Consider the following 25,730-nt stretch of genomic DNA (forward strand, 5'->3'; position numbering starts at 1 on the left):
TAACTACTGTTATGAGCTTTAGGCCAATATCTATACAAATAACATATTTGTATAGATAAAATATTTGGGAATAAAATATTTTCTTCAAAATTTCGGTACACAAATTAATACTACTAGAAATTTATTATCATAAAATTTAATATGCAATTTTTTTTAGATTATCAAAAGATTCTAAATTTTTGAAAAAACAAAATTTTTGGTAGTGTTAATTTGTGGAAATTTATGATAGTTATTTACTCTTTAGAAAATTAAAATTTGAAATTTACGATAGTTATTCTATTTTATTGAAAATTTTAAATTTTTGGTATGTAATTTTATTACGGTTTAAGGTTAAACGTTTGGTACACAATACAAATACTGAAAATTTCAGAAAAATGAAATGAAATTTCCAAATTTATCCGAATTTATTTTAATTTTTACTATTTACTTAAAAGTATTTAAGTTAAAGGATAAACGAGGGATACAAATCTAATTGTAGAATTACAAAATTCAATTTTCATATAGTTAAAATCAAAGTGGGTTGGATGATAGACACACTCAAATTACTCAAGATCAAATAGTAATTTGAGAATGTTTATTTTTAAAAGAAGAGTAGTTCGAATAATATAAAGAATACACGTACCTCTGTCTTTAGTAAAAAAAAAATACACATACCTCTCACCTAAAAATTTAAGAATATTCCATTCATGTATTTTTGTATAATATAATATTTTAAATTACGTCTTATTTTTCCTTATAAAATGAGTTACTTATTGATTAGTTATTTTTTATATAAAAAAAATTATATATTATTATTTGGTGACTTGTATTGAGACTAACCTAATTTTATTTTTATTTATTAAATTCGTACTTCGTCGGATTCGATTGAGTTAAGGGACGAGTCCTAAGACCAACACGCAAAATCCCTTATCCACCACTACTATATATCCTAAGTACATGACCGATACAATATATATAGATGTCTAAAACGAATTTTAATATGAAATCTATTTTTTTTTTTTTTAACTTGACATCATTAAATTAATATAACTGATGTCATCTAATATTTCTTTATCAATTGATTTAATATTGTTGAGACAATATTAAATTTTAAAAAAATTATATATTTTAATTTTAAAAATATTAAAATATAAGACTTTTTATTAAGTAAAATATTTTTGAAATTTTTTAATTAAATAAAAGTTTTTTTTTATAAAGATATAAAACAATTTACACGTTTAACCATACCTTAAATATTCTTACTTTGCTATAATAGCTTCTGAATTGAATATATTATAATGTTTTTTTTAGCTACTGCATCCAAATCCATACCTATTGAGAGAGGATTCTTTCGATCACCACCAACCAATATATTTCCTCGTACCTTTTTTCTATGGAATATACTTCCTGGTACTTCAAATATAAACCGAAAAAAAAAGGTTGTATTTTGGTAGTTTAAAATAAGAGAAAATTCCAATTAATTTTACTCTATATTCGCTTAACGGTGTTCACTCATACCATTTTAAATTTGTCACATTATATTAAATAATTTTAAAATCAAAAGTGATTATTGAAAACTTTGTTGATGTTGTGATCTAATATTAGGTATGAGTGTAAAACAAGTATAAATATATACTTATAGTGCATCTTCTTTAACCCCATAATTAATTATTATCATTCTAAAATGATATTTGGTTAAAATTACCAATATTGTCATAAAATTAAATAAAAAATAGCAATTTTGAAAAATAGATCTAATTACTCTTTTGATTATATAAAAAATAAATGAAACAGTAAAATAAATAAATAAAATCAACTAATATTAATACTTACATTTGGCCAAAGACTAATCTTTACGAGAATATAGACAACGATCTTTAAATTTTAATGAGATCTTTAATCTTTAATAAGATATTTTCTTTCAACCATATTTTTTAATCCACAAAGTTGAAACTCCTAACTTTTTTCAATAAATTTGATTACTGTTCCACTCGAACTATCCTAATTTTGTTAGCTAATTAGAAAATTTCAATAAGGAATGATAGAAAATGAGGTTAATAAAATTAAACCTGTTTTTTTTTTAGGCAAAAATTAAACTTGTTTTAAAATCTAAAATAAAACAAATCCATGTCAACTTCGGCCACCAAAGACGACTCTTTTTTAAAAATCTCTCCGACTTTCTGAGTAGGTGAAGAATCGTTCAACAGAAAATTAAAGAAAGGTAAAAAGATGAGGAAAATTTGGGAGCCTGCAAGTTGCACGAGTATTTTAAAAGAATAAAAGGATATCAAGAAAGCTTCCAAAAGCCACAAAAAAGTTAGCGTTGACCAAACCATTTCCATTCTCAATTTCTTATCACACGAGTCAACATCAATACAATATCAACTTTAGTAAATAATTTAGAAATTAAGTGTTTATTTGCACATTATTTCAGAACTTTTATTCTAATAAGCCAAACTATAAACATCTTATTAATATAAATATTTTTGTCAAAGAGTTGTTTCTATAAATAAAAAAATTGTTATTCAATAATTATTTACTATAATGAAAACACTTTTTAGTAACTAGTTTATATAGATTATTTTTATGAGAAACTGTGCATATCACCTTCTTATTTAAATTTATTTTTTTTGTTATTTTTATATTTTTGTAAAAATCATAAATAAATTATAGAAAACTTTTACGAATGAAATTAAAAAGAAAGTTATAAAAGAGTTTAACTTCTAGCCAAATTTTCCATATAATCCATAAAATCCAGAACCACGATAAAACAAACCTTTTCTTGAATAACATAAAAATGAGTTGTTAAAACTTAAAGGTAAATGCTTCATAATTTTCACAAAATAATAACAATAACACAGTTTTTCTCACTAAGTGAGATTCTGTATATATAAATCAATTGAATTAATTCTATCATATACTCCCCCCGGTATAAAATAAAATAAAAATTGAAGAATTTTTTAATTTTATAAATAAAAAATGTTATGATTTTTAAAGTATATTTATTTTTAAAATTATGTTTATATCTTTATTTAATATATTTGTTTTTTAATATTATAAGTGAATATTTAATGTCTTAAAAATAAGATATATCTGAAATTAATTAAACAAAAAACAACAATAAATGATATATCAATTTTAATATTTTTTTATTATTTTATCTTATAAATAGAGTCAAATCTATTTACCACTAGAAAGGAGGTGCAGCGCTGATTCTACAACTACCAACTGTTTACAAAATTTGTCATATCTGTGACTAGTCATCATTTATACTATTTAACCACGTGTTTTAAAGAAAAAAATATGCATCTTGACATCATTTCTTAGGAACAGTGCTCTAGAGTACGACTGTTTTGTTCCACAGAATGCAAGAATCCTGAGGTAGTACTTATTTGACAGTACGAGTGTATAAAATAACCAATCAAAAACATTAATTCACTTTGGTACTATTATGTGATTTAGCAACAGTTACCATATCTCCATTTCTTAAATATGTTCTGGAAGCATTTGACAACAAAAAAACTTCTGTAAACACATTAGAACCAAAAATAAAAAAAATCAAATCAAATTTAACACTTGTGTTGGTATCCATAGTACCGATCATTACTCGTGTTGGTATCCACAAGTTTAACTCAAGGTATTGAAAAGCCTTCATACAAATACATCAATAGTGGATTTTTTCAGACATGAAACCAAATGAATTTATATAACGTGGTTGAATTCATTAAATATATTATAGCTCACTCTTTTAAACCAACAGACGTATCCATATGCTAATGTGTAGCACAATCTCAATCTTTAGTTGGAATCTCCTATAAAACTTTGATATCACATTAGAAACAGCATTTACATTACAGCTTATTTAGTATGGAGAGAAGTCTTCAGCTAGACTTGCATTGTATGTTCTAATTAGCTTTTGCAAAATTGTATGCTAACAAACCAATGAAGCCTGAGTTAATGTACTTCAATGACAAAAAAATAGGTGGTATATACCAACTCGTATACCAGTTTCAAATGTATGCAAAAATTAGTAAAAAAAGTTTGTGTTTTTTTCCTTCTAAAATTTACATCAAATACATCAATTTTCTTTGATCAATTTTTGTTAATTATTTTTGTTACAATGCTGAAGTCATGCAAGGAACATTTATTTATCACTGTTCCCTTGCTTCAAGACAACATATTTAGTAGAAAACTCTGTGCTACACACCAACCACCTATCCAAATATTTAAATATGCATAAAGCAGTATTGATCACATGATGCAGGGTCCTGTACCCAATTTGTCCAACATATGTGGTGAAGAGTTAAGAAAAAATATTTGAACTAAACCATCCCACCCATCACAAATAAGTAAATCATCATTCCCATACACAAATAATTAAATCATCGTTTTAATTCTTAAAATTATAAGACCTATTATTTTTGTTTTTGAGTCAGCAAAAAGTTCAAATTAGTTATCGAATCATCAAAATAGTCATTGAAATACATAATTTATTATCATAATAGTTATTAAATGATAAAATTTATTGTCAAAATAGTATATAACGTCAAAGACTAAACTAATTGATATTTTGATGATTCAATGATGAATTTAGATTTTTTGTTGAATAAAAAACTAAAATAACAATGTTCTTTGTGGTTTACCCCATATTGAAAAAGCAGCAAAGAAGAATCCTAATAGCAGATGCTTGTCTTAAAAATACTCATCATTACATTATTATTAAAATATAAAAAAACAATCAAGACAAAACCCATTCAATGGAAAAAAGCCTGATAAAAAATTGAAGTGAAATGACATTCAAGTATATTTGTAACAAGTGTAAGTTGGGGTAACAAAGATAGGCAAATTCTAAAAGGGACATTGCTGTGAATGCTTAAAAATCATTCGAAACATTAATGAAGATCGACAACACACTTTAAAAATAAAAGTTTTTTTTTTGTCTTAACGTTTGAGACAGTAACTTATTGATGTCGTTTCGACAAATTGAATTGTGAAATACATTCATTTTTCATTATTTATTGGATTGATCATGTCATTGTCTCATTCATAAAATACTAGACGAACGTTCTGAGAAGTGTCGTCGATCTTTATTAGAATTTCAGATGATTTTAAGCACTAGTCCACAACAGACCCCCCAACAAAATTATCCAACCTTTCATGCTCAGATCCAAGGAAAGGTGCTGTTTATTCTAGAAAAAAAACCTGTATACTACTGCATTTTCAACTTACTTTGCTTCTAGTTATCTGAAAGACTCCTTGATTTAAAATCAAAAGCAAAGAATCGATAAATCAAAGTTATAACTTTTTCCTGAATATTAAAGAATATCGGGATGGATCTAAAATTCCATTTATTGGGTGTTCATTTTCAGACAATGCTTATATGCAAGAAAGAACAATTCAAAGTGCTAATATTGTGTCACACAATAATAACGGAAATAAAACTAAAAGCTCTAACTATATTAGTGTGTAGCAATTCAAGAGAAAACAAAGGTTTTATTTGCATGAATATCGTGGAAATACCTAATTGCATAGCAGATTAGTACAGTGAAAAGTGAACCAAAAGCATGCCTCCCTAGCAAAAGAAAATTTTGATCACCTTCCTATATCTATCAATCTTAAGAAATCTCTTCCCACATTTCTTCTGATTTCCACCATTTTTACCCAAATCCAGAGCACAGGACCTTCACTAGTTAACATAAATATTGAGCATTCTCTTCAAAATCGACCATCCAAAGCAGTTCTAACTTGATGAAATATTTTTAGAAGTTCTTAAAATTTGGGTTGGGCGCAACTCATCTTTTACAAGATAGGCTTGTAAGATGAGGACTGCCCCGACTTATATACACACTGCCAGACCTTATCTCATCTAGTGTGAGACTTTAAACACATTTATTAACGTCCAGGACTGGACATCTGGACCGTGACCCGAGTGATTCAATGGCGGTGGCCAGAGAGCAATTGGCCTAACGGATTTTGAATAGACTTTGATACCATCTTAGAAGTTGGGTTGGTCCTAACTCAACCCTTACAAAACCGACTAGTAAGGTGAGAATGGTCCCTCTTATAATCACACTATTGGACCATATCTCATCCAATGTGGGAATCTTAAAAGAAGTTGTGCACAAGTATTATAAATTTTGATTGCAAATTCACATCCAAGATTTTATGCCAAAAAAATGTTTTCAAGTTATTTTCATTTCATTGTAAATTTCAAAATAAATATCCCGTTTCGGTCTTTTTTTTTTTCTTTTTTTCATCCCCAAAGGATAACGAGTGATGTTGTTTACCTGAGCTATACATACATTGACACTAAAACCTCATAACAGTTCTTTTTCCCTCTCTATAAAGAAAAGATATACATGGAAAACAACTTGGAAATTGGAATCAAGATGTAAAATGTTAGCCAGGAGAAATTTTCTAACTGTGATGAAGCAATACAATTCAAATTTCAAAGGATCAGTCAATAACCTTCCCATTTTAACAGCTAAGCTAACAACAAAGAGCTAGCCCAAATCATCATTATTCAATATACAAGATACAAAAGAACCCTATCATCACATTCACAACAAAAAATTGATCTTCTTTTCATTTTGTACAGAGGACCCATCCAACATGGCGGACCCAATAAACCAAAAACCAAAAAAATAAATAAAACTAACCTCCAGAGGAAAAAACACATCTTCTTTTCCATCATCAGCTCATCCGGTGGTGGTTGCATCCACCGCGAAGAACCCGAATCAAATTGGATGAATTTCTCCTAACTTTCTCATTATCATCCTCTAGCAACCCAATAGTGATTTCCAAAACCCCTTCATGCAGGGTAACCATAAGCATTTCCTGGCTATGAAAACAAAGTGAAGTAAGTGCCAATAGTGCATACTGAATCCCTCTGGAGCTTCCATTTCTCAATACACGAACCAGAATCTGCACACAACCACGATAACTTTCCAATTGTTCCCTACCTTCTTTACACTTAGCCAAAACACCAATAACCTCGACACCCCTTTCAAGTCCACAATCAACACTTCTCAGTAAAATCGGCACCGCGCCACAATCCACGGCCCTTTTTCGGTTATCTGGAAAACAGCAGAGTGCGTAAAGCGCGGTGGCAGCTTCTTTCCTCTCTCTTCCCTTCCCGTCCCGGAGAATCGCCACCAGAGATCCGATTGCCCCCGGGTAAGCACCGATAGTCGCCTTGTTTACTTCTACCACGGCGAGGCTCGTGATTATCGTCGCCGATAAAGCGCGGCAGTCCGACGAGGCCGCGCGGAGAAGGAATTCGACGACGCGGGCGATGGCTCCCTCGGCGACAAGTCCGACCTTGCTGTCGTCGTCGAGGCTGAGATTAAGAAGAAGTGAGAGAGCCTTCTCCTGAAGCTTAGGATCACCGAAGGAGGAATCGAGGCAGAATAGAACGGCGGAGACAGCACCGGAATCAACGAGACGGCGGCGGAAGACGGCGTCGCGTTTAGAAAAGCGTGCGAGTTGTCGGAGCGAGTCAATTTTGAAATCGGAGGAAGACGAAGGAGAAGTTAGAGATGAAATTAGGGTTTCGGGTTGGGAAATTACAATTTGGTTAAGTGGTGGGAGGAGTGTGTAAGTTGAGATTAAGCTTCGGAGAGCGTGGTTAGGGATGAGGGAAGGATTATTAGGGAGGGGTAGTTTGGTAATTGGACAAGTTCTGTGACCGGCGTCTAACCAGCGTTGGATGGAAGGACGATCGAATGTGTGACCGGAAGATAGGATGACTGGGTCGGACATTATTTCAAGAGAAATTGGACACTTGAAGTGGTCAGGGAGATGACTCGCCATGTACTATGCTTTCTTTGTGACTGACTCACTGAGTTAGCGAAGGGTTTATGAGGTTTTTGTAACCTAAATCAGGGATATGATTTCTAATTTCTAATTTCTTTTCCTTCCGCCATTGTTCCTTTTTAGCTTCACCAGGAATGGTTTTTCTTAGGACGATAATGTCCTCCAGTCAATCGTTTTTTCAACCCTTATTTTGTTAATTTAAATGTCAATAGTTATATAATATTTTTAAGTTATTTATATGTAACAACATATTATTACTTTATATATAATTATTTATTTGATAATATTTTCGTAAAAGAATCATTAATATTTCTACCTAAAAAACAAATTTGTTAATATTTCTCTGAAAAAAAGCAGCTATTAATATTGTTTTAATACAACTAAATAATTAATAAATAATAATTTTATAAAAACAAAAAAGATGAGGGATGGAGAAAGAAGAAAAAATTGGATGAAGAGGTTTGTGGTTTAAGGTGTTGAAATTTAAGTATAAGTTGGATGAAGTAGTTGAGGGATTCAATGGTAAGTATTTGTGGTGTAGAGATGTTTTGGCCATTTTTTAGAAAGGAGTGAATGAAAAAGAGTATTGGTTTGGTGGTAATCTAGCTGAGGAGTGGGTGAGGAAGAGTGTCGGTTTTGTGGTAATTTGGCTAAATACGTGGGTGGATAGTTTGAGTATTGCGTTTTGAAAAGAACCATGGGTCGGGGTGTATCTCTTAAAGAATGGTTTAGTAGAATGTTTTAACATTGGTTTAGATAAAAATGTTATAGTGGCATTGATGGTGAGGGGTGAAATAGGGTGGCGTTGGAGGCGAGTTTTGTTTCAGTGAGAGTAGTTGTTAAGGCAGTGCATCACGTTGGTCGGTTACTTTGTTTTGCAAGAAATGTTTGTTGATTATTGGGTTTGACTTAATTAACAAAATTATGAGTACACTATCAAAGGAACATATAGAATGATAGCGTTGAGCCATAATGCCACCCTGATCCCATTTGCTCTCATCACTTGGAACAAGAGATCGTTTTGAAGGCGTGTAGAGGTTATTAGAGGATTGTTTCCCGTCAATGTCTAATTTGGTGATTAGTGCTAATATTTCTCATGAGGTTAGGCTTTGTTTTATGGGGTGTGGGTGTGAGAAATCTTCTATGCATTTAGTGTGTTTGTTGTTTGGTCAAGTGTAAAAGTTTATTATTTAATTGCTTTGAATTTCTATAAATTTATATGTCGTGCTCAATGCAGATTTATCGACATGTTTAACTTTTCTTTGAATTAGTTTTGAGAGAAAAGTTGATTCGAGAAGAATTAGAGTTATTTGAATTGTAGGTGTTTGATCTATACGGTGAATTCAAAATAAAGTTATATTTAATCATATTGTTTTCAATTTAAAAATGGTGGTTGAATGTATTAAAAAATTATCTTGGTGGTGGATGAAAGAAGTTTAATATGAGGTTATACCAACGATGGTGTAGTCCACTAGTTTGCTTGGGGTGCAGGGTGTAAGGGAATTTGTGAGAGTCTCACGAGTTGGTTGGATTCTTATTTAGGAGATCTTGGTTCATTTTGATATTTGTTAGTACTTTTTTCTATTAAGTTTTGGGTTTTGATAAAAAAAAATTGTTTTGGCTTTTTCTTTTAATGATAAATTCAAAAAATCAATACCTTTTGTTAATAAATTTAATATTACTACAAAATCTTTTAATTTTTATGACTTAATCAATGAAATATTATATTTAGAGACAAGTAACATTTTTAATTAAAATGTTATGAATATAGCAGACTCATTTTCATAGATTAAAATTTATCATTAATTAATGATTTCTATGATATTTAATGTTAATTAATGAGTAAGTCTTACATAAATACAAATACAAATAAATAGATAAAAGAAAAAAATTAATAATTTGAGAAGACAATCAATATTATATAAACCAAATCAACATTAAATTGTGGAAGTAAGTATTTTTTTGAGATTGATTTTAAATTATATAAACCAAATCAACAATCAATACATTGAGATTGATTTTTTATTTAAGATTGTGGAAGTAAGTATTTTTTTGTTGTTGATTAAATTAAATTCACAGTTACAAAGCCTTAAAATCTAGATGACAAGACAATCAATATTATATAAACCAAATCAACATTAATAAGAAACATGTTTAAAAAATAAAATTATTTATATAATCTCATGTCAATTCAAAATAATGAATATAGAAATGTACTTGAAACGTCTTAAAATTTTAATTGTAGATTCTTTATAAATTGTTTTTATTTTTTCTTTAACGAGATAAAGAGAATTATAACTATGTTAATCTACGATTAGGATCATAACTATTTATTTATAAGAGGCACATCTCTTTTTATAAAAAGACGTAATAGTCAAACTTTTGTTATTTTTATTTATATCCATCATAAAATAAAAATAATACTTGTAATATGAATCAAATGTTATTTACTTTTTTCATTTGTAACTTTCCTTTGTCTAATTTGAAAAAAAAATCTTAGCTCTGCCTGTGGGTGGATTCGTTTTACGTCAATTTTTAATTTTTTAAATAAATTAAATTTAGTTTACGTGCAATCTTATACTCTCTCTTTTTTTAATAAAAAGCAATCTTATAGTACTTATCAACAGACATTTTTCATTATACTTTTACATATATTTATTGCAAGTTTTGATGAGGTGATTTTTGGTGGTCAAAGTCACATAGAAGGTTACCCAAAGATTTGTCCATCATTAATTTGTGAATGAAATCAACATTTCGTGTTATTCACAAAGCAAAGGGCTGATATTGCTTCTTACAATCAATCATCTAGCAACATCTGTGTACAATGCAAAGACGTCAAAATTTAAATTATCAAGAAATATAATGATTAAAAGAGAATATTATTTTGTTAAATTATTTATTTTAATTATTTATGAATTTATTATTATTATTATTATTATTATTATTAATATAAGATATAATATTATTTTCAAAATTACTTATATAATAATTATTAAATAGTACTTAAAAAAATGATTAAAATTATATTAAAAATTTAGAATAATATTTATTTATTTTAAGATAATTTTTTTTTTCTCACATATATTGTGGAAGAGAGTAAAGAAAAAAGGTTGGACAAAAAGAGGTGGAACATTTATTTTATTTGAATGGATAAGAATAGCCCTGAAATATCTACCTCAAAGATCAAGGTTGAAAAGGACTTATTAGGTTTCTATTTGAAAATAAATGACAGGTGTAAAGCCGTTGGAACTGTTAGTACCGTTAAAATGTGTCTGGAGATAATTAATTAATTTGGGCATCTATCTTGTGTAACTATAATTCGACACTCCTAATTTTTTTCCCTCGCTTTTTTATAAGATTTATTTTATATTTTACCTCACTCTTAATGTTTTGCAATATGTAATAAATAGTATAATGAAAAACTAATCAACTCATTATTTTTAAAGGTACACTAGATAAAAATTAATACTACAACTATTATATATATATATATATATATATATATATATATATATATATGAAGGTAGTGTCGCCAAATCCTAATAAAATAAGAAATTGTATCGCTTAAAAGAATATATCATAAATAAAAATTATACCATATATATAAAAAATAATTGTTAGTAAATGAAAATAATTTGTTTGTCATTTACTACAAATTATTAAATAAAACGATTTTAATTTTCAATAGTTTAGAGATTTTTAAAAAGAGTAGAATTTGTTATGTTTTGTTAACTTCAATGAATATTTTTTTAACAAAAAATTATTATGAAAAAAATATTCTTGAGAAGCCATTCAAAAACACTTTCTATTTGAAGCGGTTTTATATGTTTATATTTATTATTTCTAAATCTCATTTTGAAAACTTTTTTTTAACAAAAGATCAAAACTTCTAAAATCGATTATTCAAACAAGTATATATATTTTCACATAAAAATTGCTCAAAACAATTTTTAGATTTTTCTAAAATATAATTTTAAATGTTTTTAACAAATAGATCAATAGCTCGATTTTTAGAAATTTACATCTGTTTTTATGCAGTTTTAAAAAAACTCAAATATTAAAATAACCTAAAACTGATTCAAATGAAAAGATATTTTCAGTAATTTTTCATAAATACATTTATTTTGTAAATGATTCTTTTTTAAAATTAATTTTTGTTACAATAAACAAGCAGTTTCTATTTTTTTTAAATATCTTACAAATAATATCTATATTATATAGAACTCAAAATCAATTTTTTTTATTATATGTAACAAACTGACCTTAAAACTCTTTAAAAGTAATTATTTTTTTAAAAAAATAGTTTTTTTCACCAAAAAACTCTAACAAACATGGTAGTAATTGTAAGGACCGAAAAGACAACATATAACAAAAATAAGATGATGTGTGTTAGATATTCTATACGGTAGAAAAATTATACGACAAAAATTGAACTTTACTTTTAAAAATGTGTAGAATATATAACTAGACAAATTATATAATTGTTTTCATTTGTTACTCAATATAATTATTTTTATTAATAATGCAAAATACCAAAGTTTTTATGTTAATGGAAAACCAAACCACTTATTTCTTATGTGATAGAATGTTAAGAGTCAAACAAAACCAACAAAAATTACATTTCATGCAAAATTAGAGGATGTAAATAGTAAAAAAATTGAGATGCCAAAAACATGTTTCACTCGTGCAATCCACAGGATTTACTTTGACACAAATGTTGTTTATATTTATTTATAGAATAATAATATTTGACAAATTTCTCAACAAATTTTAATGATCATGAATTTTTATGATAATAAATAAGGGGTTGTCTAAAAATAGACCTCAAAATAAATTATTTATTTTTATTGAGAGGTCATCTTAATATTTTTTGCATTTACAATAGTCTTGGGAGATTTACAATTTTATCATCTTATTATTGTTTGATATAGATTTATTTGACTAATATTTTGATTACTTTGTTGTTAAGTTTAATTAAAATATTTAAGTTCATGTGAAAAAGTCTCTAGTTTGAAGAATATTAGATTTACTCAGTATAATATTTTATTATTTTTCTATGATAATGGTAAACAATAGTATTGATATTTTGTTATCTATATTACTTAATTATTTTTGTTCTTTTATTTTATAATTGAAAATATTAATCATTTTTAAATAAGTATAATTTGTTGTGAAGAGAAGGAAAAGAAACGTAATATCTTAATGGGTACCTCATACTACTTAAGGATAAAAAGCAGAGAATGTTAGAACATTATGCTACTTAAATACTCATTAATCAATATCTAAATTCCAATGAGTCAGCAAAACGAGTTAATAGTATAGAAAATAAGATGCGTTTTTTTTTTTTTTACCAAAAAGAAGTGGTTGAATGAATAATGATGCATAATAATATAATTAGTGGGAGGAATACAATAAAAGACAAACTTTTAATTAATTTTATACATAATAATATAATAAGTGGAAATAATATATTAAGAGATCAAAGTGTATAATTATTTGTAATTCAAGAGTCTAAAATAAATTCGAAAATATTTAATTAATTTTTTTTAATAAAAAGATGTAGTTTAAAGTAACTTTAAATAAAAATAAAAATGTAGTTTTTATAAATAAATAAAAAACAAAATAGTAGTAGTAGTAATTTTTTTTCTTTTGAGAAAAAAAAATTAAGAGGACGGATAGTTTAAGATGAATATGTTAGAGTAGTGGGCATGTTTTTCTATTTTTAAGAATAGTGGACATGTTTTATTGTAATTAAAAAACAAATAATTTTACGGTTTTACCTGTAATTTAGGAGGTGAAAGTTTACTGAAGTAATTAATCAACTTTTATAGACAAGATATTGTTAAATTAATTATTTAATTTATTAATTATGGATTGACCTAATTAATTATATTAGCAATTATTTGTTATTAAGTGCTAATTTTTGGATTGACCTAATTAATTATATTAGCAATTATTTGTTATTAAGTGCTAATTTTTGGATTGACCTAATTAATTATATTAGCAATTAATTTTATGATTGATTGTTATTAAGTGCTAATTAATTGACGAATTATGTTTTGGATTATGTTTTTGAATGAGTTATGATAGTTGGACCTGCAAATCTATTAATCTAGCGCGATAAATCTTATACAGCAATGAAATTAGTAGTTCAATATTTTAGATTCAAGTGTAAGTGATTAAATCTCACATTCAATATGAATGAGTTAAATGTTGGATATATAAGATAGTTGATTCATATATCCATTGTTTTAAGATTTTAATTGAAAATGTGGTGTCAAAATCTCTTGTGGTCCTGAAATTTTTTATCAAAAAATTATACGTTGTTTAGAATTATAAAGGAAAATAGAGTCCAATGTTATAGTTTATATATATATAGTTTTAGTTATTTATTAAAAATTGCAACAGTCATAAACACTTTGAATTTATAATTGATTTTTTCTTTTTTCTTATACTTTTTTGTGTGAGTGTTGTGAGATATAGTTTATGTGGAAGTGTGTCTCAAATCAGTAACAACTTGGAGTTAGTTAGTTAGTTATAAGTGAATTTAGTTAAGACAATGTTAGTTATAGTTAGTTAAAAAGTTTGTCTTTAAATACTATAGTTGTAATGTGTTGTTGCAAGTGGTAATTGTTGATTGAGAGATAGACATATACAATTCGTGATTTATGAGAAATCAGAAAGAAGATTAAGAGAGAAGAAAAAGAGAGATTGAGTAAAAAAGCTAGTATTGTTGATTCATAGACAATGATAGATACTAGGAGATCAATCTTGAGAAGACCTTAATCTTGTAAAGTTCAATCATTAATAGTGGATTAATCTTGTTTGCTTGTTCGTGACGTAAGTCTCATCAATTGAGACTGAACACATAAAGATATGAGTGCCATTCTTCTCCTATCTTTCTTTAACTTTCATTTACTTTAATTTTTGAAAATTGGTTTTCAAAACTGCAGAAAGGAGAACGTTAAATAATCTCCGTTTTCTGGTTTTCTATTCTGTTCAAGAACGTTATCCATTTTCAGCAGAAAATCAAGAATGTTCTTGGTTTCAATTTTTTCTGCAATTGTTAATCTTCTATTTTTGTTGATTAATTCTTGTTGCAGATCCCAATATTGTTTTAACAATTCAGATATTTGTTTTGGAGATTGTCGTTTTACTGAGAGTTTAAGAAAAATTAATGTGTTTTAACAGTTTTTATATAATATTATTGATATATTTTTGTTTTTATATGTATATGTATTCTCTCACTCTGTCGTCGCTCTCAAGTTCTCTAAATATATAAATCATAATTTTTCATTTGATATATAGATATATTAATTAACGGCTCAAAAACTTTTTTTTGTTTATTCTGATTTTTTAATTTTGATCATAAATTAACAGAATTTAAATTATAACTTATTAATTTAGAGCAACTAAAAAATGAGCGAGTATATATTAGTGGGGTAAATTAATAAACACTATATATACTCTCTTTATTATTGAGGTGAGAGTACTGAGTATTGATTAAATCGAAATGAGTGAGTATCATTTAGTGGTGTAAATTAACAAATACCGTATATATACTCTCTTTGTTATTGAGGTGAGAGTCTGAGAAATGATTATATCACGTGTTAGAGTAAAGTGTTATATATTGAAAAAGTTCTTATGTATTATTTTCTCTTTATGAAGAATGTAAAATCAAATTTTACTCCATCGTGTAATTTAAATGTGAGGAGATCCATTTCCATTTCCATTTCCGAAGAATATATATTAGTATTATTTAGAGAGGTGGCTTCTTCTTAAGAGAATTTTAACCTTTTGTCCACTCATTAACAAAGTATTCCGCTGCATTTTTACAATAGATAAAATAGTGAGAGTTCAAATTATAGACAATATTTTGAAGACACGGTGTTGCGAATTTGATGTCGACGCAATAAGAAACATTGAAAATTTTAGAGTAAGTTAGTCGTGGCTATCCTATGTTTCAAAGAAAAACTCCGTAGTTGCATATGAAATTTGCTGAAGTGTGTGCTTCTCTCTAGAATTAATATCAATCAACTACCAATGACTGAATTAGTTGTGTGTCTCAATCACACACATGACCCATCTGGAACAACAACTCGTCATAAATATTAAGTATCCGAATTTATAAACTTGTTAGTTTCTTTATTTTTAATTTATCATCAAATGCAATTCATCACAACCGACGATTATTAATCAAGAACTGCAACACCATGAAAGAGCTTATTCTTCTGCTGTTGATCCTTTATTACCCTTTTTGCCACTCACTCGACACCATAACACTAAACCATTCAATTAAAGACGGCGACGTTTTGGTCTCCAGCGATCGAGGAACATTCGCACTTGGTTTCTTCACCCTCCACCCAGATTCCAAAACTCGATACCTTGGTATATGGTACAACAAAATTTCAGAGCAAACCATTGTGTGGGTTGCAAACAGAGACACTCCTCTCAACGACAATTCGTCTGTTCTCTCCATCAAAAACGGAAACCTCGTACTCCACAGCAACAACAACCTTAACCCCGTTTGGTCTTCCAACGTTTCTACCTCATTTGTGAATGCTTCAGCTAAGCTTTTGGACACAGGAAACTTCATTTTGACTCATAATAATAACGTTGTGTGGCAGAGTTTTGATTCTCCAAGTAACACTTTACTTCCTTTCATGAAACTCGGCTTGGACCGTAAAACCGGTTTGAACCGGTTCCTCACATCGTGGAAATCCCCAAATGATCCAAGAACCGGGAATTTAACATACCGGATCGACCCGACCGGGTTTCCCCAACTATTTCTCTACAGAAATAAAATTCCAATTTGGAGAACCGGGTCTTGGACGGGTCAAAGGTGGGTTGGACAAAAAGAGGTGGAACATTTATTTTATTTGAATGGATAAGAATAGCCCTGAAATATCTACCTCAAAGATCAAGGTTGAAAAGGACTTATTAGGTTTCTATTTGAAAATAAATGACAGGTGTAAAGCCGTTGGAACTGTTAGTACCGTTAAAATGTGTCTGGAGATAATTAATTAATTTGGGCATCTATCTTGTGTAACTATAATTCGACACTCCTAATTTTTTTCCCTCGCTTTTTTATAAGATTTATTTTATATTTTACCTCACTCTTAATGTTTTGCAATATGTAATAAATAGTATAATGAAAAACTAATCAACTCATTATTTTTAAAGGTACACTAGATAAAAATTAATACTACAACTATTATATATATATATATATATATATATATATATATATATATGAAGGTAGTGTCGCCAAATCCTAATAAAATAAGAAATTGTATCGCTTAAAAGAATATATCATAAATAAAAATTATACCATATATATAAAAAATAATTGTTAGTAAATGAAAATAATTTGTTTGTCATTTACTACAAATTATTAAATAAAACGATTTTAATTTTCAATAGTTTAGAGATTTTTAAAAAGAGTAGAATTTGTTATGTTTTGTTAACTTCAATGAATATTTTTTTAACAAAAAATTATTATGAAAAAAATATTCTTGAGAAGCCATTCAAAAACACTTTCTATTTGAAGCGGTTTTATATGTTTATATTTATTATTTCTAAATCTCATTTTGAAAACTTTTTTTTAACAAAAGATCAAAACTTCTAAAATCGATTATTCAAACAAGTATATATATTTTCACATAAAAATTGCTCAAAACAATTTTTAGATTTTTCTAAAATATAATTTTAAATGTTTTTAACAAATAGATCAATAGCTCGATTTTTAGAAATTTACATCTGTTTTTATGCAGTTTTAAAAAAACTCAAATATTAAAATAACCTAAAACTGATTCAAATGAAAAGATATTTTCAGTAATTTTTCATAAATACATTTATTTTGTAAATGATTCTTTTTTAAAATTAATTTTTGTTACAATAAACAAGCAGTTTCTATTTTTTTTAAATATCTTACAAATAATATCTATATTATATAGAACTCAAAATCAATTTTTTTTATTATATGTAACAAACTGACCTTAAAACTCTTTAAAAGTAATTATTTTTTTAAAAAAATAGTTTTTTTCACCAAAAAACTCTAACAAACATGGTAGTAATTGTAAGGACCGAAAAGACAACATATAACAAAAATAAGATGATGTGTGTTAGATATTCTATACGGTAGAAAAATTATACGACAAAAATTGAACTTTACTTTTAAAAATGTGTAGAATATATAACTAGACAAATTATATAATTGTTTTCATTTGTTACTCAATATAATTATTTTTATTAATAATGCAAAATACCAAAGTTTTTATGTTAATGGAAAACCAAACCACTTATTTCTTATGTGATAGAATGTTAAGAGTCAAACAAAACCAACAAAAATTACATTTCATGCAAAATTAGAGGATGTAAATAGTAAAAAAATTGAGATGCCAAAAACATGTTTCACTCGTGCAATCCACAGGATTTACTTTGACACAAATGTTGTTTATATTTATTTATAGAATAATAATATTTGACAAATTTCTCAACAAATTTTAATGATCATGAATTTTTATGATAATAAATAAGGGGTTGTCTAAAAATAGACCTCAAAATAAATTATTTATTTTTATTGAGAGGTCATCTTAATATTTTTTGCATTTACAATAGTCTTGGGAGATTTACAATTTTATCATCTTATTATTGTTTGATATAGATTTATTTGACTAATATTTTGATTACTTTGTTGTTAAGTTTAATTAAAATATTTAAGTTCATGTGAAAAAGTCTCTAGTTTGAAGAATATTAGATTTACTCAGTATAATATTTTATTATTTTTCTATGATAATGGTAAACAATAGTATTGATATTTTGTTATCTATATTACTTAATTATTTTTGTTCTTTTATTTTATAATTGAAAATATTAATCATTTTTAAATAAGTATAATTTGTTGTGAAGAGAAGGAAAAGAAACGTAATATCTTAATGGGTACCTCATACTACTTAAGGATAAAAAGCAGAGAATGTTAGAACATTATGCTACTTAAATACTCATTAATCAATATCTAAATTCCAATGAGTCAGCAAAACGAGTTAATAGTATAGAAAATAAGATGCGTTTTTTTTTTTTTTACCAAAAAGAAGTGGTTGAATGAATAATGATGCATAATAATATAATTAGTGGGAGGAATACAATAAAAGACAAACTTTTAATTAATTTTATACATAATAATATAATAAGTGGAAATAATATATTAAGAGATCAAAGTGTATAATTATTTGTAATTCAAGAGTCTAAAATAAATTCGAAAATATTTAATTAATTTTTTTTAATAAAAAGATGTAGTTTAAAGTAACTTTAAATAAAAATAAAAATGTAGTTTTTATAAATAAATAAAAAACAAAATAGTAGTAGTAGTAATTTTTTTTCTTTTGAGAAAAAAAAATTAAGAGGACGGATAGTTTAAGATGAATATGTTAGAGTAGTGGGCATGTTTTTCTATTTTTAAGAATAGTGGACATGTTTTATTGTAATTAAAAAACAAATAATTTTACGGTTTTACCTGTAATTTAGGAGGTGAAAGTTTACTGAAGTAATTAATCAACTTTTATAGACAAGATATTGTTAAATTAATTATTTAATTTATTAATTATGGATTGACCTAATTAATTATATTAGCAATTATTTGTTATTAAGTGCTAATTTTTGGATTGACCTAATTAATTATATTAGCAATTAATTTTATGATTGATTGTTATTAAGTGCTAATTAATTGACGAATTATGTTTTGGATTATGTTTTTGAATGAGTTATGATAGTTGGACCTGCAAATCTATTAATCTAGCGCGATAAATCTTATACAGCAATGAAATTAGTAGTTCAATATTTTAGATTCAAGTGTAAGTGATTAAATCTCACATTCAATATGAATGAGTTAAATGTTGGATATATAAGATAGTTGATTCATATATCCATTGTTTTAAGATTTTAATTGAAAATGTGGTGTCAAAATCTCTTGTGGTCCTGAAATTTTTTATCAAAAAATTATACGTTGTTTAGAATTATAAAGGAAAATAGAGTCCAATGTTATAGTTTATATATATATAGTTTTAGTTATTTATTAAAAATTGCAACAGTCATAAACACTTTGAATTTATAATTGATTTTTTCTTTTTTCTTATACTTTTTTGTGTGAGTGTTGTGAGATATAGTTTATGTGGAAGTGTGTCTCAAATCAGTAACAACTTGGAGTTAGTTAGTTAGTTATAAGTGAATTTAGTTAAGACAATGTTAGTTATAGTTAGTTAAAAAGTTTGTCTTTAAATACTATAGTTGTAATGTGTTGTTGCAAGTGGTAATTGTTGATTGAGAGATAGACATATACAATTCGTGATTTATGAGAAATCAGAAAGAAGATTAAGAGAGAAGAAAAAGAGAGATTGAGTAAAAAAGCTAGTATTGTTGATTCATAGACAATGATAGATACTAGGAGATCAATCTTGAGAAGACCTTAATCTTGTAAAGTTCAATCATTAATAGTGGATTAATCTTGTTTGCTTGTTCGTGACGTAAGTCTCATCAATTGAGACTGAACACATAAAGATATGAGTGCCATTCTTCTCCTATCTTTCTTTAACTTTCATTTACTTTAATTTTTGAAAATTGGTTTTCAAAACTGCAGAAAGGAGAACGTTAAATAATCTCCGTTTTCTGGTTTTCTATTCTGTTCAAGAACGTTATCCATTTTCAGCAGAAAATCAAGAATGTTCTTGGTTTCAATTTTTTCTGCAATTGTTAATCTTCTATTTTTGTTGATTAATTCTTGTTGCAGATCCCAATATTGTTTTAACAATTCAGATATTTGTTTTGGAGATTGTCGTTTTACTGAGAGTTTAAGAAAAATTAATGTGTTTTAACAGTTTTTATATAATATTATTGATATATTTTTGTTTTTATATGTATATGTATTCTCTCACTCTGTCGTCGCTCTCAAGTTCTCTAAATATATAAATCATAATTTTTCATTTGATATATAGATATATTAATTAACGGCTCAAAAACTTTTTTTTGTTTATTCTGATTTTTTAATTTTGATCATAAATTAACAGAATTTAAATTATAACTTATTAATTTAGAGCAACTAAAAAATGAGCGAGTATATATTAGTGGGGTAAATTAATAAACACTATATATACTCTCTTTATTATTGAGGTGAGAGTACTGAGTATTGATTAAATCGAAATGAGTGAGTATCATTTAGTGGTGTAAATTAACAAATACCGTATATATACTCTCTTTGTTATTGAGGTGAGAGTCTGAGAAATGATTATATCACGTGTTAGAGTAAAGTGTTATATATTGAAAAAGTTCTTATGTATTATTTTCTCTTTATGAAGAATGTAAAATCAAATTTTACTCCATCGTGTAATTTAAATGTGAGGAGATCCATTTCCATTTCCATTTCCGAAGAATATATATTAGTATTATTTAGAGAGGTGGCTTCTTCTTAAGAGAATTTTAACCTTTTGTCCACTCATTAACAAAGTATTCCGCTGCATTTTTACAATAGATAAAATAGTGAGAGTTCAAATTATAGACAATATTTTGAAGACACGGTGTTGCGAATTTGATGTCGACGCAATAAGAAACATTGAAAATTTTAGAGTAAGTTAGTCGTGGCTATCCTATGTTTCAAAGAAAAACTCCGTAGTTGCATATGAAATTTGCTGAAGTGTGTGCTTCTCTCTAGAATTAATATCAATCAACTACCAATGACTGAATTAGTTGTGTGTCTCAATCACACACATGACCCATCTGGAACAACAACTCGTCATAAATATTAAGTATCCGAATTTATAAACTTGTTAGTTTCTTTATTTTTAATTTATCATCAAATGCAATTCATCACAACCGACGATTATTAATCAAGAACTGCAACACCATGAAAGAGCTTATTCTTCTGCTGTTGATCCTTTATTACCCTTTTTGCCACTCACTCGACACCATAACACTAAACCATTCAATTAAAGACGGCGACGTTTTGGTCTCCAGCGATCGAGGAACATTCGCACTTGGTTTCTTCACCCTCCACCCAGATTCCAAAACTCGATACCTTGGTATATGGTACAACAAAATTTCAGAGCAAACCATTGTGTGGGTTGCAAACAGAGACACTCCTCTCAACGACAATTCGTCTGTTCTCTCCATCAAAAACGGAAACCTCGTACTCCACAGCAACAACAACCTTAACCCCGTTTGGTCTTCCAACGTTTCTACCTCATTTGTGAATGCTTCAGCTAAGCTTTTGGACACAGGAAACTTCATTTTGACTCATAATAATAACGTTGTGTGGCAGAGTTTTGATTCTCCAAGTAACACTTTACTTCCTTTCATGAAACTCGGCTTGGACCGTAAAACCGGTTTGAACCGGTTCCTCACATCGTGGAAATCCCCAAATGATCCAAGAACCGGGAATTTAACATACCGGATCGACCCGACCGGGTTTCCCCAACTATTTCTCTACAGAAATAAAATTCCAATTTGGAGAACCGGGTCTTGGACGGGTCAAAGGTGGAGTGGTGTACCCGAAATGACTCCGATTTTCATCTTCAATGTTACTTTTGTGAATAATAAAGATGAAATTTCGATAGAGTATAATGTGAAGGATCCGAATGTGTTGTCTAGAATGGTTCTGGAAGAACCGGGTCAAGTGAGGAGGCTGACGTGGCAACCTAACGAACATAGGTGGTTTCAAATCTGGCACGGTCCGAAAGAGGAATGTGATAATTTTAAACAATGCGGGTCGAACTCAAATTGTGACCCGTATAACGCGGAGAAGTTCGAGTGCGAGTGTTTTCCCGGGTACGAACCGAAATTCGGGCGAGAGTGGTATTTGAGAGACGGGTCGGGTGGGTGTGTGAGGAAGGGGAATGCTTCCATGTGTAGAAGTGGGGAGGGGTTTGTGAAAGTGGCACGTGTGAAGGTGCCGGATAGTTCGAAGGCACGTGTGAATGGAAGTTTGGGTTTGAGAGAATGTAGAGAGGAATGTTTGGGGGATTGTTCTTGTGTGGCTTATACAAGTGAAAATGAGAGCAGTGAGAGTGGATGTGTTACTTGGCATGGAGATATGGAGGATACGAGAAGTTACACACAACTTGGACAAGATTTGTACGTACGTGTAGATAAGCATGAATTAGGTAGCTACTCTTCTAATTTTTTATTTATTTAATTCATGTTTCAATTCAGATTTTCATCTAGGTGGTGGCCATTGTTTCTTCTAGTGATTAGATTATTTGCATTTGCAATTTGCAGCTATGTATGCAAAACACTCCTATGGTTCTCTTGGCAAAAAGGGATTGGTGGCAGTTTTAGTCATTTGTACTTGCTTGGTATTGTCTATTGCTATCATTTTGATCTCTTGGTTAGTAAAAGCCAGAAAACAATGTAAGTTTTAAATTCTTTTCAAACATGCTATTGTGAAAATTCTTAATTCTATTGATGTTTTCAAATGTGTTCTGTTTCATTATTTGATGATAGGGACGAGAAGAAAGGATCACAAGTATTCCTTTCGTCTCACCTTCGATGACTCTTCTGATCAACAAGAATTTGAGAGTACAAACAGTTCAAATTTACCATTCTATGATCTTAACTCCATAGCTTCTGCAACAGACAATTTCTCAATGGCTAACAAGCTTGGCCAAGGTGGTTTTGGTTCTGTTTATAAGGTAGCCAATCTTTTTTAGCGTCCATTGGTTTTAATGCACTGTAATTGTAACAATGTCAATTTTGAAAATTTAAACATATAATTAAGTTTACTTTGGATGATGGTTTTAGGGTATATTGAGCAACGGAATGGCGATTGCGGTGAAGAGACTGTCAAAATATTCTGGACAAGGCGTAGAAGAGTTTAAAAACGAGGTTGTTTTGATTTCAAAACTCCAACACAGAAATCTTGTGAGGATCTTAGGTTGTTGCATTCAAGGAGAAGAGAAGATGTTAATCTATGAGTATTTGCCTAACAAAAGTTTGGACTTTTTCATTTTTGGTATGTGCTGTTAATTTTCACCTTTGCTGCATTTATATTGATATTGTCATACATCAAAGTTACACAACTATTGATACAATTAACTCATTATTATACAATGGATTTTTGGTCTATAGATAAATCTAAAAGTTCAGAACTAGATTGGAGAAAGCGATTCGATATTATTTGTGGTATTGCTAGAGGGATCTTATACCTTCATCATGACTCACGATTAAGAATCATTCATAGAGATTTAAAGGCCAGTAATGTCTTGCTAGACAATGCATTGAACCCGAAAATTGCAGATTTTGGTATGGCTAGAATGTTTGGCGGAGATCAAATTGAAGCAGTTACTAATCGTGTCGTTGGAACCTAGTAAGTATTCCGCGTAAACACCCATTTGTTACCTTGCTTCGTGTTACTTAGATTTCTATTGTAATTTAATGATTTGTATTATGTCATGACATTATCCTAATAGCAATAACTATTCAGACTCCTAAATTTTGCAACTCACTTTGACTTATTTGATAAAAATAAGATTTTAGCGATCTTAATTATTTATATTTTGCTTTTGTAGTGGTTATATGTCTCCAGAATACGCGATGGAAGGACAATTTTCAGTAAAATCTGATGTATACAGCTTTGGAGTTTTACTCTTAGAGATTATTACCGGAAAAAAGAATAGTGGTCACCATGAAGACATTGCATCCACAAATTTAGTGGGACATGTCAGTATTTCGTAGAAACTATACTCCAATTCAAATTCACCTTTTAACATATAGTCTAATTAATCTAGTAAGTTCAATAATTGTTGATGCAGATATGGGATCTATGGAAAGAAGGCACAACCATGAAGATTGTTGATCGATCATTAGGCGAGTCATTCTCTGAGGTTGAAGTCGAAAGATGCATCCAAATCGGGCTTCTATGTGTACAAGATTATGCTGTTGACAGACCATCTATGTCAGCTGTCGTTTCCATGTTGGGTAATGACTCAACTCTTCCTATTCCAAAACAACCAGCATTTAGTTTCAAGAAAAGTAATTGTGAGAGTTCAAATCCATCAACCAGTGAAGGAATTTACTCAGTAAATAATGTAAGTATGACTATGATTGAAGCTCGCTAAAGGCCCATGCTTCTTGTTTGATGTTAGTGTGTTGTAACTTACATTACTCCTTGTATGTTAAAGCCACAAACAAATCTTTAGATACATATTTGTACGAAAAATGTAAATTCAGTTAATATAATAGTATACATTATATTACTTTCTTTTGATCTTTGAGAAATCAAATGGATAATTATGTAAAAAAGTTTTATATGCGTTATATAGTCTTTAAAACTCTTAAAAATTTGAGAGGCAGAAAAACCCTTTATGATGAATTTATACTTATGCCCAATTGGTCTAGCATTGCAGATTTGTATAGTAACAAATACATAATCTGGTATAGACACATAGTTAACTAATTAAATTTATGCATGTTACAAGTTTTTGATTGAATGATTTAAGTTACATTAAATTCATCAAACCACTGTCGTAACATTGTGTTAAAAGACCAATTCTAACGGATAACCTTATCGAAACAGATACATACTCAAATTATTCATTTTACTTTTGTTGTTATTTTTGTGTATATGATTATTTAAACATTTTTATTATTAATAATAAGAAGAATATAAATAAAAATGTTATATATGTTATGCGAACGAGTGAATACTAAAATGAATGAGTGAATATTAAGATATATATATTCATACCTGCGTATTTTTGTGAGTAGTTACTCCTACCCACATTTGTTTGTATATTTTTATCTTATCTATTTTAAGTATTTTTTACAGAGATATGTAATTGATATGAGTCCAATTATCATCTCAATTAACTATACTTTTTCCGATAAAAGTCAAATATGCAATCTACGTTTATAGGGTTCGAGGGAGTAACTTATAATGTCAAATCTCAACA

General features: G+C 28.3%; 3 protein-coding genes across 3 annotated transcripts; 2 read left to right on the plus strand and 1 right to left on the minus strand.

Moving 5' to 3' along the window:
• Positions 1-6,369: 6,369 nt before the first annotated feature.
• On the minus strand, positions 6,370-8,332 carry LOC101499184 (U-box domain-containing protein 8). The gene has a single exon (XM_004504897.4). The coding sequence runs from the start codon at positions 7,789-7,791 to the stop codon at positions 6,673-6,675; it is 1,119 nt and encodes a 372-aa protein (XP_004504954.1). The 5' UTR covers positions 7,792-8,332; the 3' UTR covers positions 6,370-6,672.
• Positions 8,333-15,600: 7,268 nt separating this feature from the next.
• LOC140920634 (G-type lectin S-receptor-like serine/threonine-protein kinase At1g11410) lies at positions 15,601-16,685 on the plus strand. The gene has a single exon (XM_073369432.1). It carries the CDS (start codon positions 16,008-16,010, stop codon positions 16,683-16,685), a length of 678 nt encoding a protein of 225 aa, XP_073225533.1. The 5' UTR covers positions 15,601-16,007.
• Positions 16,686-21,410: 4,725 nt separating this feature from the next.
• On the plus strand, positions 21,411-25,045 carry LOC101503870 (G-type lectin S-receptor-like serine/threonine-protein kinase At1g11410). Its single transcript, XM_012717031.3, has 7 exons — positions 21,411-22,943; positions 23,059-23,190; positions 23,284-23,471; positions 23,581-23,791; positions 23,908-24,145; positions 24,348-24,498; positions 24,591-25,045. Exons 1-7 carry the CDS (start codon positions 21,689-21,691, stop codon positions 24,894-24,896), a joined length of 2,481 nt encoding a protein of 826 aa, XP_012572485.1. The 5' UTR covers positions 21,411-21,688; the 3' UTR covers positions 24,897-25,045.
• The last annotated feature ends 685 nt before the right edge of the window (positions 25,046-25,730 follow it).

Source organism: Cicer arietinum, chromosome 6 (assembly GCF_000331145.2).
Source record: "Cicer arietinum cultivar CDC Frontier isolate Library 1 chromosome 6, Cicar.CDCFrontier_v2.0, whole genome shotgun sequence".
In the NCBI taxonomy this organism is placed as follows: domain Eukaryota; kingdom Viridiplantae; phylum Streptophyta; class Magnoliopsida; order Fabales; family Fabaceae; genus Cicer; species Cicer arietinum.